Source organism: Lepus europaeus, chromosome 3, assembly GCF_033115175.1.
Source record: "Lepus europaeus isolate LE1 chromosome 3, mLepTim1.pri, whole genome shotgun sequence".
NCBI lineage: Eukaryota > Metazoa > Chordata > Mammalia > Lagomorpha > Leporidae > Lepus > Lepus europaeus.
In genome coordinates, this window is record NC_084829.1 from 99720202 (window position 1) to 99739766 (window position 19565).

Here is a 19565-nt window from a genome sequence, read left to right on the forward strand (position 1 = left end):
ATTAGAATTGCCAAAAGTTAGGGCACTGACAATACCAAATTCTGGTGAAGACATGGAGCAGTAGGAACTCATTCACTGCTTTAGGAATGCAAAATGGTATAGCTATTTTGGAAGGCAGTTTCAAAGTTTCTTTAAAAACTAAGCATACTCCTACTATATGACCCAGTAATCATGTCCATTGGCATTTACTCAGATGAACTGAAAATTTCTGTCTACACAAAAGCCATCATTTTGTTTACAGAAGCTTTATTAATAATTGCTCAAACTGAGAAGTAACCAAAATTTTCTTTTTTTTTTTAAGAATTATTTTATTTATTTGAAAGAGTTACAGAGAGGGGTAGAGCCAGAGAGAGAGAGGTCTTCCATTCCACTAGTTCACTCACCAAATGACCACAATGGCCAGAACTGAGCTGATATGAAGCCAGGAGCCAGGAGCTTCTTCCAGATCTCCCACACGGGTGCAGGGTCACAAGTACTTGGGCCATCTTCAACTGCTTCCTAAGGCCTAGCAGAGAGCTGGTTAGGAAGAGGAGCAGCTGGGACTAGAACCAGCTTCCATATGGGATGCCAGTGCTGCAGGCTGGGGCTTTAACCCACTGTGCCACAGCGCCGGCCCCTTCTTCTTCTTCTTCTTTTTTTTTAAAGATGTATTTATTTATTTTGAAAGTCAGAGTTACACAGAGAGAGAAGGAGAGAGAGAGAGAGAGAGAGAAGTCTTTCATCCGCTGGTTTGCTCCCTAATTGGCCAAAATGGCCAGAGCTGCGCTGATCCTAAGCCAGGAGCTTCTTCCTGGTCTCCCACGCAGGTGCAGGGGCCTAAGGCCTTGGGCCGTCTTCTACTGCTTTCCCAGGCCATAGCAGAGAGTTGGATGGGAAGTGGAGCATCCAGATCTGGAACCAGCACCCGTATGGGATGCTGGCACTGCAGGCTGTGGCTTTAAACCACTATGCCACAACGCAGGCCCACAAAATTTTCTTTAGTGATGAGTGGAAAAATAAACTATGATTCATTCAGACAATGTAAATTTTATAAAGCTTTTATGTAATGAATGCAAATTTTGTGGGTACAACTTTAGGAATATAGTGGTTCTTACCCCCATACCCACCCTCCTACCCCCACTCCCATCCCACTTCCTACTCCCCCTCCCATCCCATTCTTCATTAAGCTTCATTTTTAATTGACTTTATATACAGAAGACCCCATCTATACTAAGTAAAGATTTCAATAGTTTGCACACACACACACACAAGGTATAAAGTACTGTTTGAGAGCAAATTTTGCTGTTAATTCATGTTATTCAGCACTAAAAGGAAACGAGTTATCAGTCCATGAAGAGGCATGGAGGAAGCTTAAATGCAGATTGTCGAGTGAAAAATCTAATGTAAGAAGGTTACCTGTTGTATGATTCCAAATATAACATTCTGGAAAAGGTAAAACTCAGGAGATACTACATAGATTATGGTTGCCGTGAGTCAGGGAACAGAGAGACATGAATAAGTAGAGCCCTGAGAATTTTAGGGCAGTGGAGCTGTCGTGTGTGATACTACAGTATTAGATACATATCATTATACATTTATCAACCCTGTAAAATATGCAATAGCAAGACTGAATTCTACTGTGAACTATGGATTTGGGGTGATGATATTTCACTATTGGTTCATCATTTCTGACAAGTGAACCATTTTGACACCATATATTGATAGCAGTGGAGGCAAGGTATATTTGGCAGGCAATGTATGAGAAATCTTTGTACCTTACACTTAATCTTACTATGCATCCACAATGCTCTAAAAACAGTCTGTTTTTAAGTACCCATTGAAAATTATTGAAGGGTAGAAATAAAGATATTATATTAAGGAGCTGATTTTACCAAGTGCATTTTATTTAATTCTCTAAACTTTGAAGAATTGTTAATTGTCTTTAGAGATGAGAAAATAGTCATAGAGTTTACTAATTCATCATGATTTATTCAATTAATATTTACTGAGCATACTCAGTATTGTGTTAGGTATGGAAAATATTATAATGAATTCATGTAAATATTATATTACAGGAAAATCAAACAACAAGTAAAGCAATTGAAGATGAATTAAATACTATGGTAAATAAATGTCATGTTCAGATAGAAAGTAAAGGTAAAAACCCAAAAGAATTTTCACATCTTACCTGAGTTTTTTTTTTTTTTTTAAGATGTATTTATTTATTTGAAAGTCAGCGTTATACACAGAGAGAAGGAGAGGCAATGAGAGAGAGATGTCTATCCGCTGACTTGGTCCCCAATTGGTTGCAATGGCCAGAGCTGTGCCAATCCAAGGCCAGGAGCCAGGAGATTCTTCTGGCTTTCCCATGCAGGTGCAGGGGCCCAAGGACTTGGGCCATCTTCCACTGCTTTCCCAGGCCATAGCAGAGAGCTGCATCAGAAGTGAAGCAGTAGGGACTTGACCTGCGCCCATATGAGACACCAGCACTGCAGGCGGCAGCTTTACCTGCTATGCCACAGCGCTGACCCCAATTTCCTGATTCTTCAAGGAAACAAACGAGGGGGCAGATGTTTTACCTAATGGTTAAGTATTGCAGTACGTAGGTTCAATACCAGCTTCTGACTCCAGCTTCCTGCTAATGTAGAGCTTCAGGGGCAACTGTGATGACTCATGTAATCAGCTGCCAGCCACCCATTTGAATGACCTGGATTGATTTACTGGCTTCCAGCTCCAACCCCAGTCATTGTATTTGTTACATTTGTTACAAATAAATACATTTGTATTTATTTGGATAGTAAATAAGAAAAATGGGAGCTATATCATCCTCTGTCTCTGTTTCTCTTAAATATTTTTTACTTTTTTTTTTTTTACAAAGGAACTAAGAGAGCTTGCCATTTGAAGAGCATTGTAGGCAGAAGAGAATGTGAACAATCTCTAAAGAATAAAATATTTTGGTATTTAAAGAACTGACAGAAAAAAAAGATATTCAGAATTTAAGAAAAAAATGGGGTTGGAGAGGCATAGGCAGAATCTAAGTCTTTCTGATGAATATTGCATTGACTAAGCACATATTTCTTAAATAACAACTGATTGTCATTTTGCTATCATGGGGATAGCTCAATGAGCATAAAACCTAGTGTCTTCATACTCATGAGTTTATATTGAAATAGGAGAGGGGCTGGTGCTGTGGCGTAGCAGGTAAAGCTGCCACCTTCAGAACTGGCATCCCATATGGGCTCTGGGTCTAGTCCCAGCTGCTCCACTTTTGATACAGCTCTCTGCTATGGCCTGGGAAAGCCGTAGAAGATGTCCAGGTCATTGGGCCCTTGCACCCTCATGGGAGAGCCGGAAGAATCTCCTGGCTGCTGGCATTGGACCTGCTCAGCTCCAGCCATTGTGGCCATCTGGAAAGTAAACCAATGGGTGGAAGAATTCTTTCTTTTTAAACCTCTCTCTCTTTTCTGCCTCTGCCTTTCTGTAACCATGCCTTTCAATTAAATAAATAGATCTTTAAAAAAAGAAATAAGAGAAGAAAAATACACATATGCATCAAATAATAAAGACATAAATAAGTGCCATGAGGAAAACAAAGCATGTTAGAACAATGGACAATAACTTAGTAGGAAGAGATAATTGATTCATAGTATGGTTTCTCCAAAGAGATCATATTTAAGCAGCAGGCTGAATAATGAAAATGAAACATTCATGTGAAGAGCTTAGAATTGGTTTTCCCAGGCAGAAAAGGGCTGGGCAATGCAATGCAAAGTGCCTTAGTCACAAATGGGCTTGGGAAGTTTGAGAGCCAGAAGGAAAGCAAGTATACCTGGAATGCAAAAAAGGGGAATGGGAAGTTAAGATTCACGAAGGAAGTGAGCAGGGCCACGAAGGCCAGGATGAAGTTTTACTTTATTTTAGTGTTAAGGAAAAGCCACTGTTGGGTTTTAAGCAGATACATGATAAAAACAGATTCATTGTTTAGAGAGATGAAGGGAGAGAGAGAAGGTGAGAGAAAGAAAGAGAGACAGGAAACGATCTTCCATCTGCTAGTTTGTTTCCCAGATGGCAGCAGCATCCAGGTCTGGATTAGGCCAATGCCAGGAGCCAGGAACTCCATTCTGTTCTCCCACATGAGTGGCAGGGGACAAAGTAATTTGTCATCATCCACTGCCTTCCCAGGCACATTAGAACAAAGCTGGGTCAGAAGTGGAAGAGCCAGGACTTGAGCTGGCACTCTGATATAGGAAGCTGGCATTGCAAGTGGTGGCTTAACTCACTGTGCCACAATGCTGGCAGAAAGAATTAATCTTGATTATTTCTGAGATGAGTGTTGTCAAGGACACACATTACTGTCATGTCCAGAACTCCTTTAGGCTTACTAGTCCTCATGGGATGATTGTTGTTCTTAAGGGACTGGAGAAGAAGGTGACCACATTTAGGGCAGCTTTATCATTGCAATGGCTTTCTCTGAAAGAGCAGTTTTTACCCATGATAAAATCAGTAGAGCTGATTGCACATGTGTTCATGGAACAGTATGCCATACCATCTAATACTTCCCTCAAATAAGATATTATAATGCATAAATTCTCCATGCATTTAAATGTAAATATTTAATATATAATGCCTGCTTTGCCTTATATATTAAAGGCAAGAGCCAAGCCCCACAGAATTTGATGTCTCACTGTTTTTTCTTTCTCATCTTATTCTACCAACTCCCTTGTTTACTGGATGTGACTTTAATCTGACTGATAGTGTTCTTTTCATGGAAGATTCCAGTATCACACTGATACAGGAATTTTTACTTGTGATCTCCTTGGCCTTAGTGGCAGTTCATTCAGATTTTCAATGGCAAGATTCTTTCTCAACTTTTAGGAACTATCTCATCTCTTACCTCCTCAGAAAAGACGTCTAAATATATTCTCAATGTTGTCTTGTGTTCTGTTATTTTACTGTCTTGTGTTTGTTCTCTATCCTATTATCCTTAATTATATATATATTTTTTCAAAGATTTATTTTTTTATTTATTTGAAAGGCGGAGTTACAGAGAAAGGAGGAGACACAGAGAGGGACAGGGAAAGGGAGAGAGAAGGGGAGAAAGGGGAGGGGGAGAGAGAGAGAGAGAGAGAGAGAGAGAGAGAGACTTCCAGTCACTGGTTCACTCCCAAATTACTGCAATGGCTGGGCTGGGCCAGGCTAAAGCCAACAGCCTGGAGCTTCTTCAGGTTTCCATGTGGGTGTAGGAGCCTAAGCACTGGGCCATCTTCTGCTGCTTTCTTTCCTAAGTGCATTAGCAGGGAGTTGGATCAGAATATTTCAAACTATATTAATTACAACTTAAATTTAAATGAATCAAAGTTGATTCTGTCCAAAATTTGATATTTTCTCTCTGTTAGAAAAGCTGCTATTATTATGGTAAGTTCCATGACTGACTGATACCTCCTTCCTTCATTTTCATTGTTTCCAGGAAGAACCCTATGTCCTGTTTAAGAAGTCTGACAAACCTCTCTATGGAAATGATCGATTTGAGGGTTATTGCATTGATCTCCTCAGAGAGTTATCAACAATCCTTGGGTTTACATATGAAATTAGACTTGTGGAAGATGGAAAATATGGAGCCCAGGATGATGCCAATGGACAATGGAATGGAATGGTCCGTGAACTAATTGATCATGTAAGTCCCTTTTCCCATCATTTATTACCTCTGGTAGATTGATACAAGATTTGCTTTTTTTTTTTTTTTTTTGGATGTTTGTGGCTTACTAACTACAAAGAGTATGATATATTTTAAGCATGTATATTTCTTTCATTAGTTTTATTGAAAGTACGTATCATTGTTGTCATTAAGCATAACAGATCTAAGAGGGGGGCTGGCGCTGTGACGTAGTGGGTAAAGCCACCACCTACAGTGCTGTCATTCCATATGGGCACCAGTTCAAGTCCCGGCTGCTCCACTTCTGATCCAACTCTCTTCTATGGCCTGGGAAAACAGTAGAAGATGGCCCAAGTTTTTGGGCCCTAGCACCCATGTGGGAGACCTGGAAGAAGCTCTTGGTTCCTGGCTCCTGGCTTCAGATCGGCCCAGCTCTGGCTGTTGTGGCCATTTGGGGAGTGACCCAGTGGAAGGAACATCTCTCCTTCTCTCTCTCTCTTCTCTCTTTCTCTGCATCTGTCTCTCTGTAACTCTGCCTTTCAAATTAATAAATAAATATTTTTGTTTTTAAAGAGAATCTTAGAGGAACATATTCCTTCTAGACAGTGTTGTCTACCAGAGACAACTAATAATCATTAGTATCTGGTGATTTGCTTTCTTGAAATAGTTGGTCTTAATTTGTAAATCAGGATGTGATTTTCCAACTATGAATTTATTCATCACTTTTCTAATGCTAAGATCCTAATCAACAGAACAAATAAATTATTGCAAACTCAAAATTCATTATAAAAGTTTCTGTACTTCTCACTAGAAGAGAGATGAGACAATCATATTTGTATGAAAAAAAAAAGCGTAGAATAACATACTGTTTAAAAAATAAAAGAGGGGTTGGCATTGTGGTACAGTAGGTTAAGCCAATGCCTGTGATGCTAGCAACCCATATGAGCACCAGCCAGGAGTCCCTACTGCTACACCTACTGCTACAGATCCAGCTCCCTGCTAACACACTTGGGAAAAGCAGCACATGGCTTAAGTATTTGGGCCCATGCCACATGTGGGAGATTGGCTGGATTTCCAAGTTCTTGGCTTCAGCCTGGCCCAGCCCCAGCCAATGCTACCATTTGGGGGGAGTGAACCAGTGGATGGAAAATCTGTCTTTCCCTTTCTCTCTCTCTAATTTTGCCTGAAATATAAATTCAATCTTTTTCAAAAATTTAAAAAGAAGAAAAAGTATAAGAATATTAAGCATTTTTGACCTAGAGGATAGGTTTTTAGAAATTTTAATAAGCCAGTTCTTCTATATTGGCCAGAAAACATTATTTTCACATTCCTCAGTTGGTGCTATCAATTAATTCGTCACTTGGAAAGAAATTATATTTGTTAAATAGTATAGCATTGTACTTGACTTGACTTTGTATTTTGCCAGATTTAAATTTATTTTGATGTTTTCAGTATTATTAAGGAATGGAATTACTAAGATTAGAATTCTACAAAATAATACAAATAATTTTGCTTTAAAAGATACTGTGAAATGTAACCTTAATAAAATTTCTTACCAATATAAGTAGCAAATACAGGCAATTTCACAATAATTTGGAAATATAAATACAATGTAAAATATTTTTAAAACTCTCCTTTCTTCAAATGTTTAGCAGATTTGTTTTAATGCTGTGGAATTTAGTAAATAAGGCCCTGAATTCTAGACTTAATCAGTTAATTCTTATAAATTCTTCCTAAGGCATCTTTATATTTGAATTTTGTAAAGTCCATTAGGGGTAGATAAAATATTAGAACATACATGTAAATGATTTGTAACCAAACTTTATATTATTTGCTATTGACATAGCTCTAGCTAACAGAAATCTAACTGAGGATATTTGAGCAAAAATTATTTATTGTTTTGTATCTTTTTAAGTCTAGAGGTAGTACGTGGCCATGGGTCTATTCAATCAGTTATCAAGATTATTTTTAATTTTTCCTTGATTTCATCTCTACTTCCCTGTATTTGTTCTAGTCATAGTCATGTATTTTCCAGAAGATGGCAAAAAAAAAAAAAATTACTGTCAGCAGTTTCATCATCCATGCAGCTTTTTTCAGATAATTTCATAAAATAACCCCAAATTGGTTTCAAGGGCCTGACAATGGTTGTGAACTGCCTCCTGAACAAATGATTCAACTGAGAGGGAGTTGGTGTTATCATATATTCTGGGGTATGGATTCGCTCACATAAGAACCCAGGATGCATGTTCTGAAAAATATGAATCTCCTGCCATCATGGAACCAGTGATGTGAAGCATCCTCTTATCTAGTATATCCACCTGTGTACTCTACCTGTCCAAGTAGACATTTAGCAGATGTTTAGCAGAAATCCAGGTTGTCAGATAGACTGTCATGGAATTACAATATTTGTCCTCAAGTAAACTTATTTTACTTAGAATGCCCTCAAAAAGGAAAAGTAGTGATACTGGCAACTCGAATATCCTAAGAAAGCTGTGAAATACTTCCTTTGAATGAAAAAGTGAAAGTTTTCCATTTAATAAGGAAAAAAAATAATATGCTGAGCTTGTTAAAATCTATAGTACAAAAAAATACTCTATTGACAAATTGTGAAGAGGGAAAAACTGTGCGACTTTACTGGTATAGTTCAAGCTACAAAATTAGTGATACAATATGTGATAAGTACTCAGATAAGATGGAAAAAGCATTAAATCAATGTGTATTTGTATAAGCAAAAAACTAGTATAAGTAGGGTTCACTACTTTCCATGGCTTCAGACATCCACTGAGTGTCTTTGGATCTATCTTCCACAGATTAATCAGTATTACTGTGGGTATTTTTAACTTAATTAACCCATTTTTTGTGAATGACAATTTTATATTAGAATAAATTAAACATAGGAAGTATAAAGAAATTCACTGTTAGATAAGCAGTAGACAATATAAAGAAAGTCAAAAGATGTGTTTAGGACACAAACAAAGCAGTTAGCCATTTGTTTTGAAATACACTATATAATATTTTTGAAAACTCATAATAGCCATTATAGGGAAAAGCAAAACATTTTTGGGCCTCCTGATACTTATTTTATAGTTTGTTACTATGTCAAATATGAATCACATATAAGACTGAAAATGAAGAGATATATACCCCTTGCATAAATTCTTGAGAATCATAATCTAGCACTTCTCAAATATTTTTTTTGAAATAAATTTTGCCAGAAGACTTATTATTGGGTAAAAATCAAAATATTAACAATATGTGCTCTACTTTAGAGAAAGTAAAGAAGCAAAATGCCCTAAGACTCGCAGTGGATATCTGAAACCATGTACAGTGCTGAACAATAAATGTATTATGTTTTTGCCTATACAAATATATATATATATATATATATATATATAACTTTTATATATGTGAATTGCTTTTAAAAGTGTTTAACTCAATAGGTGTTTAAATCAGACTCTACTATGAGTTTTCAAATGATTGGTGACCTGGGTCATTCTGTTTCAGGTTTGTTCATCAGTTATAAACTTTTAGTATATGTGCCATCAAAGCAAGCACAGTCACAATAGTTTTATAACTTTTATTGGTCGTTTGATTAGAATCCAAATTAAGACACTATTTTCTCATATTATTTCACTGCTTCAATGGTCCTCTGTGTTGTTGTCTATATTTGGTAACATTTATATGCTTCAAATACGTTGAAAATACCTGGGAAACGTAAATAATACCAGTGTAGAAAATATTCAGCATCCTAAAATATTTTTTGGAAGAATGATGAAAATGTTTCTCAATATTCCACAGCAAATGTTAAACTCAAGTATCATGATCCTTAGAGGCTAGCCTACAGATGTCCAAATGCTTTGATTCTTATTGGGATCTTCGAAAGGTCCCAATGGAGATATCTGTTCTAGGACCAAGTGAAAAAATAAACAGTGCTATATATTTATCTTGAAATTAATGTAAAACAAGTTTTTATACAGTATCACTTTTTCATTCTTGAAAGCAAGCTAAGATAAATGAGACTGACATAGCAAAGATGAGAACACAGAAATTTGCTAATGCAACCATTTAATTAAATTGTCCATAAATTTTATTTGTAGCTTGGGTTATGTATTCCTTATAGCTCATAACTCATTTATGAGTTCACAAGACAACTGTTGTATATTATTCATAAAAACAGTGAGAATCATTTGTTAGCATGAGCAAAGACCCCTAAGCTTCAATAAGCTAGCACATATGATTATGGTACTATGTAAGTGTAACAAGGGCAGTTAAATCACTTTCAAATATCTAGTGATGTTGGCTTGACATATTTAAACTTCAGGAAGTTTTAAAATTTTAAATATCCATAGATGATCTAATAAGTAACTAGATGACTCTTTGTAGATGCAAGTTAAAAATAATCTTAAATATGTCCCCACCTTCCAGTGTTTCACCTATCAATCTACTTCAAACCTTTGCCACTGCATCAAGTCTTTATTATTCACTCCCTGTACCTGACATCTCTAGAAACCCAACTACATTTTATAGTCAGACTTTTATTTAGTCACTAGTGCTCTCTCAAATCTTTCCCACTGAATGCATTGGAGACACACTTAATGATTAAAATACTCATGTTGACAATTTCTTTCTCAATGTCCTCTAACACCTAGTGGCTTATGAAGTCCTCAGTTTTCACCTTGTCATCAGTTGAAAGTTCATCTCAAAGTTTTCATTTTGGGGCCGGCTCCAAAAAACCTTTCATAACCATTGCATTCCTCTAAAGAGCCTACTATTTTTTGTCACTGTAGAATTATTACTTACAGAGCTTAATCATAGACATTCCTTGTAAGTTGAAAATCAGCATCCTTGCATCTATAACAAAATATAAACCCCAGCTGAAGGCAGATTTTCAAAAGACTCTTAGCCAGTGTTCTCTGGAAATTCCCTGACTTAGTGTCACTATGCTGATAAAATGTGTAAAGAAATACTGTATTGTACTCACTACAAAAATCTGTAAGGGTACTTCAAAAAGTTATTGGGAAATAGAATTAAATATATATTTAGGAGTGGACTTTTAGCCTAGTGATTAAGACATCTGTGTCCTGTATCATAGTACCTGAGTACAATTCCTGGCTCCAGCTCTTGACTCTAGCTTGCTTCTAATGCAGACTGTGGCAAGTGTCATGGATAGCTCAGGTAATCAGGTTTCAATCCCGATTCCTGCCTTTGACCTCAGTCAAACTCTGGCTATAATGGTCATTTGGGGAGTGAACTACCAGATCAGAGTTCATTCTTCTCCCTCTCCCTCTCCCTCTCCCTCTCCCTCTCCTCTCTCTGTCTTTCACTCTCTCTTTCTCTCTAAGAAATGCATGTGTTTTCTTAAAAAAAAGTTCATTTTGATGCAAAATATTTTTCATAACCTACATTTCCATTTTTGAAGATCCTTCACAAAATTATTTCTTAATTTTGAAAATTTGGACGCTCTCTTTAAAAAGAACAATAATGAAATTCTGTTTCTGTTCATGAAATATCGTAAGGAGAGAAATCCATTAAGATCTCATTCACTACACACACACGCATACACACATATTCTGTAGCATTTGTGAAAGTTATTCTTTATGTCTTAAGGTCAGTTCTATGGGAATAATATTATACAGAGGGAATAATGGTACCTCACAGAACGATGGTGTGAATTGTTAATATTGAAGTGGAGCAGCATTGTAGCCTTGTTCAATTTAACTTAGTTAGACATATTAATGGAACAGTAGACATAGGAGAATGATGGAGGTGATAGGGAAAACATGGAGAAAGAAAATGATGGGAAAAAGAACAATATAAATATTGTGGGGTAGTGACACTGATCCTTGTGTAGATCTTAGGCCCCTCATACCCTCTTAAGTGAAAAGCTCCTGGTCCTGATGGATACTCCCATGCTTTCAAATGCAGACACTTTGTGCAACTAAAAAAAAAAAAAAAAATACTCCAGTTTTTACACTGGGCTATTGAAAGGCTTTTCAAATGAGATTTGAGAAACTAACTCTAATTAGGAGATGAATGCATTGCACAGGCCTTAGTGTGTTACCTGGAAAATCAGGAATAGTCAAGACAAGTAGTTATTGTCATTATTATTATTACAACTATCATTACCATTAATGCATACAAGGGGTGCCAAATTTTTTTCATGTTGCTTTATCCTGACTATAAACACTATAAGCAAGTTTACAGGATTATTGTAGAGGCATTGCTATAGTATATTTAAAACAAATAATTTACTATATGTGTGATATAATTGTCAGAGACAAAGGACACTTTGAAAATGCTTATCCTTAAAAATTGAGAAATTTTTAAAGCTATATTATTAGTAGTTCTTTTACTTCATTAGAATTGGGTAAAATAGACTATGAAAAAAAAATTTTAAATAGCATTTAAATATAAACCTTAGCATTTTCAAAATTTCTAAAGAACTTCAAGATTAGTGTTTTAATATAATTAATAATTTGAGGTTGGTAGCAGAGTTCATTAGGCAATAAATTTGTGAAGTGCTCTCTTTTTTTTGGTAATTTAAAGTGTTGTTGACATTTTAATAGTAAACAAAACCTTGACCATTTGGCATTTTCCTTGTAAAAAGATGAGAAACAAACTGTGTTTCTGTGTATAAAACAAATATGAAAACAAGAGAAGTCCATTGAGATCTCATTCATTTGTATTTTACATTATTTTCAAGAAGACCCTTGACTCTATGGTTTTCAACTCTTGGAATACTTGCCAGCACGCTGCCTTGGCATTGCAGTTGGTACTTAACACTATCAAGCTTTTTATGATTCATAAATGAGCCTTAGAGGACCACACTACACTTTTCTTTTGCCTCCTGATTACTCTTTTATTATATACTAAGAAGGAAATCAAATATTTCTTTTTCAGTGAACTTAAAAAGGCTCCAGGTTGTAACACAAAAATGCAGACTAAAACAAAAACCAATTTCTTCTAAATGAGAATTGAGTTGCTCTGCCATAGTTTTGAATTTTGATAGCAGGTTATTTGAGTTTGCTGTTGAAGCACTATAGTACCACTGGTAAAAACAAATAAAAGTCACCACCACTACCAATGAAAGAAAACTTCTGGATTGTGGTAATAATATTATTACTTTTTTTTTTAATTTTAGGAGAAATAATTAAAAACAGAAGTGCAAAATGATTTAAAATTCCTTGTGCCTCAAAAGTGACAACCATTACCATATTTATTATCTTTTCTTCTAGTCTCTCTTTTAATACAAAAGTTATAAAATATCATAGACGAAATGGATGTCCCTACTCACCACAAATTTGCCCAATTTAGTAATATTCTAGAGCCATAATGAAAGATTAAATTGCATTTCCTTCATCCTCCTCCAACTGTAACCATTACCATAAGTTTGGTGTTCTGGTCCTTACTTTATAAATCCCAAAATAGTATTTTGTAGTAGGAATATATCACTTTAAAACTTCCTCCATTAGTCTTTGAAAGACAGATGTGCAAGTTATTACAATGTTGTAAAATGAAACTGTTGTAAAAGTCAATTTTTTATCTCCTGCACCACCTAAACAAAACATTTTCTAAGAGACATACATTGAGAAGGATGTTGTTGGTTGGATTTTGTGTACATTTTCAATTTCATTAGATACTGAAAATATTCTTCTCAAAATTGTTTTGCCAATTTATTTTTTTTTGACCGGTACTTTGTAAGAGTTTCTGTCTCTATAAAATCACTAATTGATGACATTATCATGATTTGAATTTGGTCAAATTGATGACAACTGTAATCATGCTTGCTTCAATTTTCAATTTTTTTGTAACTATATATAATTATATCTACAGTTTATTTTATTTCCCCATGTTTTAATTTCTGATTTATTTCAGCTTTTAAAATTTGTGAATAGTAATTGGTTATGATTCCTTAAAAAAAGAAAAAGAAGGAAACACGGAGAGACAGATAACTTCTATAAGCTGATTCACTCCCCAAATGATCACAATAGCTGGGTGTGGACCAGACTGAAACCAGGAACCAAGAACCCTATTGGGTTTTCCATGTGAATGGCAGGGAGAGGCATGGACACAACTAATTTAATCCTCTGTGGCACCGTACCCACTTCTACTTGTTATATCTTCTGAATGCCTGTAGTACAAATATCTCACAGTAAGGTGCTTGCATTCTTACTTTTTTAATGTGTACATGCACAAAAACATGTGAGAGCATGTATATGTTAGTATGTTAGTTTTAAAATTTGAGTTTGTCAAATTTTGTTTTTTTACTTTATTGCTTGTATTTTTTGCTGCCATGTTTGTAAAATTCTTCCTTTGATGGATCTCATAAAGATATTCTGTTATTTAGAAGTCTTCAGATGTTTGTCTTCCAAATTTAGTTATTTCAGCCACACGCAATTCGGTCATTAATTAAGAACACACTGCTTGGAGTTCCACTTAAAAAAAGTTTGAATTCTGTCTATACCCCCTCATATTCAAAGTTTCAATATACTTGTCAGCAATTTTTATTTCCCTGTAAAACAAAAATTTGGAAAGCAAGTAATTTTTACTTTTAAAGAGAAATTTCGTTATTATTATTTCATATATTAGAGACATTTGGAATCAGGAAAAGTGCATAACGTTTAAAAAGAGTTCAATCTGCACTATGTGACCTAGGGCAGTGATTTCTCTGGCCCTACTTAGCCCTACACGCTTTACTTCTGTGTCTCATTTTCCATGTGCAACTTATACTGCTTACACTTACATTGTATTTTTATGATGTGACGTCAACACAATTTGTGTCTGAGTTCTTCTACTTAGATCCTCAGAGTGAAGTCAATTTGTTAAGGCACAAGACCAGGGAAACCAAGATTATAGTTTCTGTTCTACCATGGACCCTATTTATAGTTTTTACCTTTGCTCCCTTGGCAAATTTAAAAATATACTGTAAATAAAATAGTAAAAATGCTAAAAAATTGAAATTAATAAAAGAATTCTAACTGCATTTCTCATATGCTTGGCAGAAACCCAACTGCCTGAGCCGTACTTGCCACTATTCAGAATGTGTATTAGCAGGAAGCTAGAAATGGAAGTAGAGCCAGAACTCAAACCCAGTTACTGCAAAGTGGGATGCCTGTGTCCCCAGTCTTGATCATTGCATCAAAGGTCCATTTCCAATGACATTGCAAAAGGATCTAATGCAGTTTTTTTTTAACTGAATTTTTTTCTCAAGATGGATTTAAGCAGCAAGCTGTTAAACATGAAAGCAATCAGCCCAAACAGTTCAGACAAGGATATTGAGAAAGTTAATCTAGAAACAGAATACTACAGATAGGGGTAATTCTGTTTTTAACTGTAATACATTAAGATTCATGGTATATTATACCACAATCCATCCACAATGATGGCTTACTGACTGTCTTAACTGGGAAAGCCAATTTCTAAGTGTGACATTTATAACTTTTCTTAAATATATAACAAGGTTTTATTAAAAAAAAATACATGGAGAGTTACACTTTTTTTTTTCTTTGCAAGGGAGAGTTAGACAGTGAGAGAGAGACAGAAAGAGAGTTACAGACAGTGAGAGAGAGAGACAGGGAGAAAGGTCTTCCTTCCATTGGTCCACTCCCCTAACAGCCGTTACGGCTGGCGCTGCACCTATCCGAAGCTAAGAGCCGGGTATTTCCTCCTGGTTTCCCATGTGGGTGCAGGGACCCAAGAATTTGGGCCATCCTTGGCTGCCCTCCTGGGCCACAGCAGAGAGCTGGACTGGAAGAGGAGCAACCAGGACTAGAACCTGGGGTGCCGGCGGTGCAGGCGGAGGATTAGCCAAGTGAGCCAAGGCACCGGCCACATTTTTCTCTTAATGCTAGTGTAATAACTTTTCCTCCTGTCTAGTTTTAAAGTAGCATTGAAGTTTTGTTTAAAAAGATTTATTTGATATTTTCATTTAAAAATTGTCACTGTTTTTCTATGTTGTAGTCTCAAGATTTTTAAAACAAACTATTTCTCTGAAAACAGTTAACTGCAATAGTAAAGCTAAAAACTAGAGCAAAGCACTGCTTTATTTTGCAGTTGTATCCTAAATTATAATATCTACCATGTATACTATTAACTTCTTCAAATATAATTCTAAAGTTTAAATTATTAAAGTGTCAGTAAAACATATTTGAATACAAATATTATTAGAAAAAATAGAATATGTAATTTAAAGCTTAAGAGAAATCAAAATACTAATTTGACATTGTAGAGATTTTATAAATGTATTGAGATTTCCTATAGATCCTATACATAATTTTACAGCTACCAAACAATATCAAACTAATCAGTCTTAAATTATAGGACATTGAAGCTTTCCCTTTATGTGGTCCGGAAAGGCCTCTTAAAAATGAGTGTTTTGTGTTAGGTGTTGTGGTACAGTAGATTCTGCTTCAGCTTGGGACATACACATTGATGTTGGAGGGCTAGCCTAAGTCCTGGGTACTTTACTTGCAATTCAGCTTCCAGCTGGTGCATCCTAGGAGGATGTTGAAAAAAACATGTGCAAAATCTAGGTTTTATTTGAAGTTGGTAATTCAAAGTTTACATTTCATTCAGAGTAAATTTATACTCACACTATTGCAGCACTGAGTTGGGCAATATGTTTATTTGCGGTGTATAGAACATCTGTGTGTTATTAAATGATAAACACTGATTTGCATTAATTATTATAAGAAAAACAGACAAATGTACTGAAAACAGATATAAACAAATATGGTATTTTTAAGGTGACATTTTCTTTAGAACACAATGCAAATCTAAAAAACAAAGCAAAGCTCTACACAAAAGCTAAATTATTTTAAATGAAACTGCAAAGCTTGGAATTTGTTAAAAAATTTCTTTGTTAACTATGAATTGATTTTCATTTCATATGAAAATATGTGAAGTTTCTTTTCAAAATAAATTTGAATAATGGAATAATGCAATAACTATAGTAAGTTATTATTCATGATATTCCTAAATGGGTGTATAATTTACTATTATTAATTCAGTATTTTCCTTCCAGTTATAGTTACAGGCACTAAAGATACAAAGATACTGATAAATCCTGGATGAGATAGACATTTAGTATTTGTTATAATTCAGGTAATTCAGCAACAGAATTTCTGAAAAAAAAAAAAAAAAAAAAAGTCCTGTCCAGAAGGGAAAGAGTCAGGAAAATATTTAAGCTTGAATTATAAGGAAACAGCAGATGCTTTGTTGACTACACTATTTTTAGTGCTGCAGTTAATTTCAGCACACAGTTCTACCTGGGGGATGTTATTTTATATAACATCACATGTGACTCAAACAATGAATCACAACTTGGTCAGGTTTATTTAAATGTATTGAAGAACAATTTAAAATAAACTCTGACCTGACCAGAAAAATTAGAATATTAACATAAAAAATAAAAACTTACTCTATGTCTGTTCTCCTGGTTTGGAAGAAAATAAATCTATTTTTTTTCAATTAAGGATAATCTACTGAGAATGCATTGGTTTGACAATATGTAATTACACTAAATTTAATCTCTGATGTTTTGTGCCAAAATCATATGTCCTCATCCTTCTGCTTTCTTGATAATTTCTAATGACATTTCTAATTGCATTTGAAGGTTACCTGGCTCTTTTAGGTCATTCTGCTTGCTAATGATATAGTCAATGAACTGGAGTTTATTTTTTACTTTTTTACTTGTGATGCTAGTCATCTGATGGATTTTTTAAAAACATTTCTTGATTTGGATAATTAGAAGATCAGAGGCATTATCTACAATATTTAATTAAAGTACAAATTGACTAAATTGTTTATGTGACAATATTTAATTTTACATTAACATAAACCTATATTTTATGTCCTATTTTTTCCTCCATGGGAATGATTAATTTTTATTATTTTATAATTTTTGATATTAATTTTTGCTAATTTTATAATACAGTACACTGTCTTCATTCACTATAGATTAATTCTCTTATACCAAAATTTTGATTAAAAATATTCGCTTCAAGGTCACATTCTACTTTCCATATATACATATTTAAGATCTGTTCCAGTTAGAATATAAACTCTGGGAGGACAGGGACTGTTTCTAGGGCTTAGTATAATGCCTATAGTGAAGGTTTGTTAAATTCATGAACCTTGTTCTTCTTTTTTTTTTTTTTTTGACAGGCAGAGTTAGTGAGAGAGAAAGAGACAGAGAGAAAGGTCTTTCTTTTTCCATTGGTTCACTCCCCAAATGGCCACCACTGCTGGTGTGCTGCACAGATCCAAAGCCAGGAGCCAGGTGCTTCCTCCTGGTCTCCCATGCAGGTGCAGGGCCCAAGCACTTGGGCCATCCTCCACTGCCTTCCCAGGCCACAGCAGAGAGCTGGACTGGAAGAGGAGCAACCGGGACAGAATTCGGAGCCCCGATCGGGACTAGAACCCGGGGTGCCGGCGCCACAAGTGGAGGATTAGCCAAGTGAGCCGCAGTGCTGGCCATGGACCCTGTTCTTCTATTTACACTAATTTGACCAACTCCACTTATCAAACTACTTATGAATAAGTGTACCCTTCAAATGAATTTTATCAAGCACCAATTCTTTTAATGTGCATACCTTGTCTCCTCTTTGTAGGTATCAATATCTCCCCAAAAAACCCTCCACGGGGCTTCAAACATAATGGAAATGGTATATAAATATCTATAGAACAAAGAAATAGATATATGCTATCCACCCAGTCCCTTCAGGAGTGCAATGAACTTCATACTGTACTTTTCACTAAACTGTAGTTATGACATCCAACAGATTCCTTCTGTAAAAATAAAATCAGGTAAGATTAGTGAAGTTATTAAATGCTAGAGCTTAAAGTGGAGAAATGAGTTGTGGCTACAGAATAACGAACAAAGCTATTCCAAAACACACACTATCCCATTTTCCAAATGTTTTCTAAGAAGGTTGAGTAAAGATACTGGATGACATATGACATGAGATAATGTGAAGGCATGTGTAATGAAAAGCATTCAAGACAATGCACTTTGACAAATTGTCCCCTTTTTTTAATTCCCCAAAATAAGAATATACAAAAGTCAGAATTATCACAATTATACTGATATAATTCAAATGAGATGTGATTTCATATGCACACTATCAAAAAGTGGCTTGTTCTCAAAATAAGAGCAGAATAGAAAAAAAAAGTATGCTCAGTAACTAAGGTGTCATCGATATAAAAATGACAATTTTAACATCAACATGTTAAGAGAGTAGGCCATCCCGGTTAAGAAAAAGTTTGCCTGTTAAGTATTTTAATGCAATCTTTTGGAGAGATCATTTCTAGAATGTTACATGTATTTCACTCTTAGAAACTGCAGTTCAGTGAACATAATTCAAACTCTTGTTGAAAGTTACCTATCCAGATGCTTTCATGATAATTTCATACCTTACATTGCATTCACCCAAGAATGTGAAAATCAGATCTACCAAATTTGTGATAGTTTGTGCTTGAAGTGCTGCAAACCTTTGCCAGTAAACATATTCTTTAGTGTCTTCTCTCAGAGGTTCCAATGGATACTCATGCATTGATTTGCCTCCTCCCCATTTTCTGTTCCTTCCAAAGAGCCGTATTTACCTCACCTTTGATTTATCTCACCTTATCTTCTTCATCTTATTTCCCATTACTTTCCATTTACTGCAAACTTTTTAACATAATTTTACTTGCTTTCCTACACAAAACCTTGCACAGACTAGGTAATTATTTATATCTATGTTCAACCAGCATTTAAATCATCTGAAAGTAAATATTTTTAAAGCTATATTTTTAAGAAGGTGACTTATGTCTGAACTATATGAAGTGCAGAAAAGCTAATTTAACGTGATTTAAAACAGGCACGGACTGCCCAACAGACCCACATGTGGGAGTGACTCCAAAGTGGAGGTCTCTGGATTCCAGCTCTGGACTTCAG

General features: G+C 35.3%; 1 protein-coding gene across 3 annotated transcripts in view; it reads left to right on the top strand.

Moving 5' to 3' along the window:
- The window catches only part of GRIK2 (glutamate ionotropic receptor kainate type subunit 2), a 727469-nt gene that overhangs the window by 503222 nt on the left and 204682 nt on the right, over nt 1-19565 (top strand). For all 3 annotated transcript variants that reach the window (XM_062187636.1, XM_062187637.1, XM_062187638.1), the window contains exon 10: nt 5444-5650. In XM_062187636.1, coding sequence (XP_062043620.1) covers nt 5444-5650 — 207 coding nt within the window. The remainder of the gene's footprint in view (nt 1-5443; nt 5651-19565) is intronic.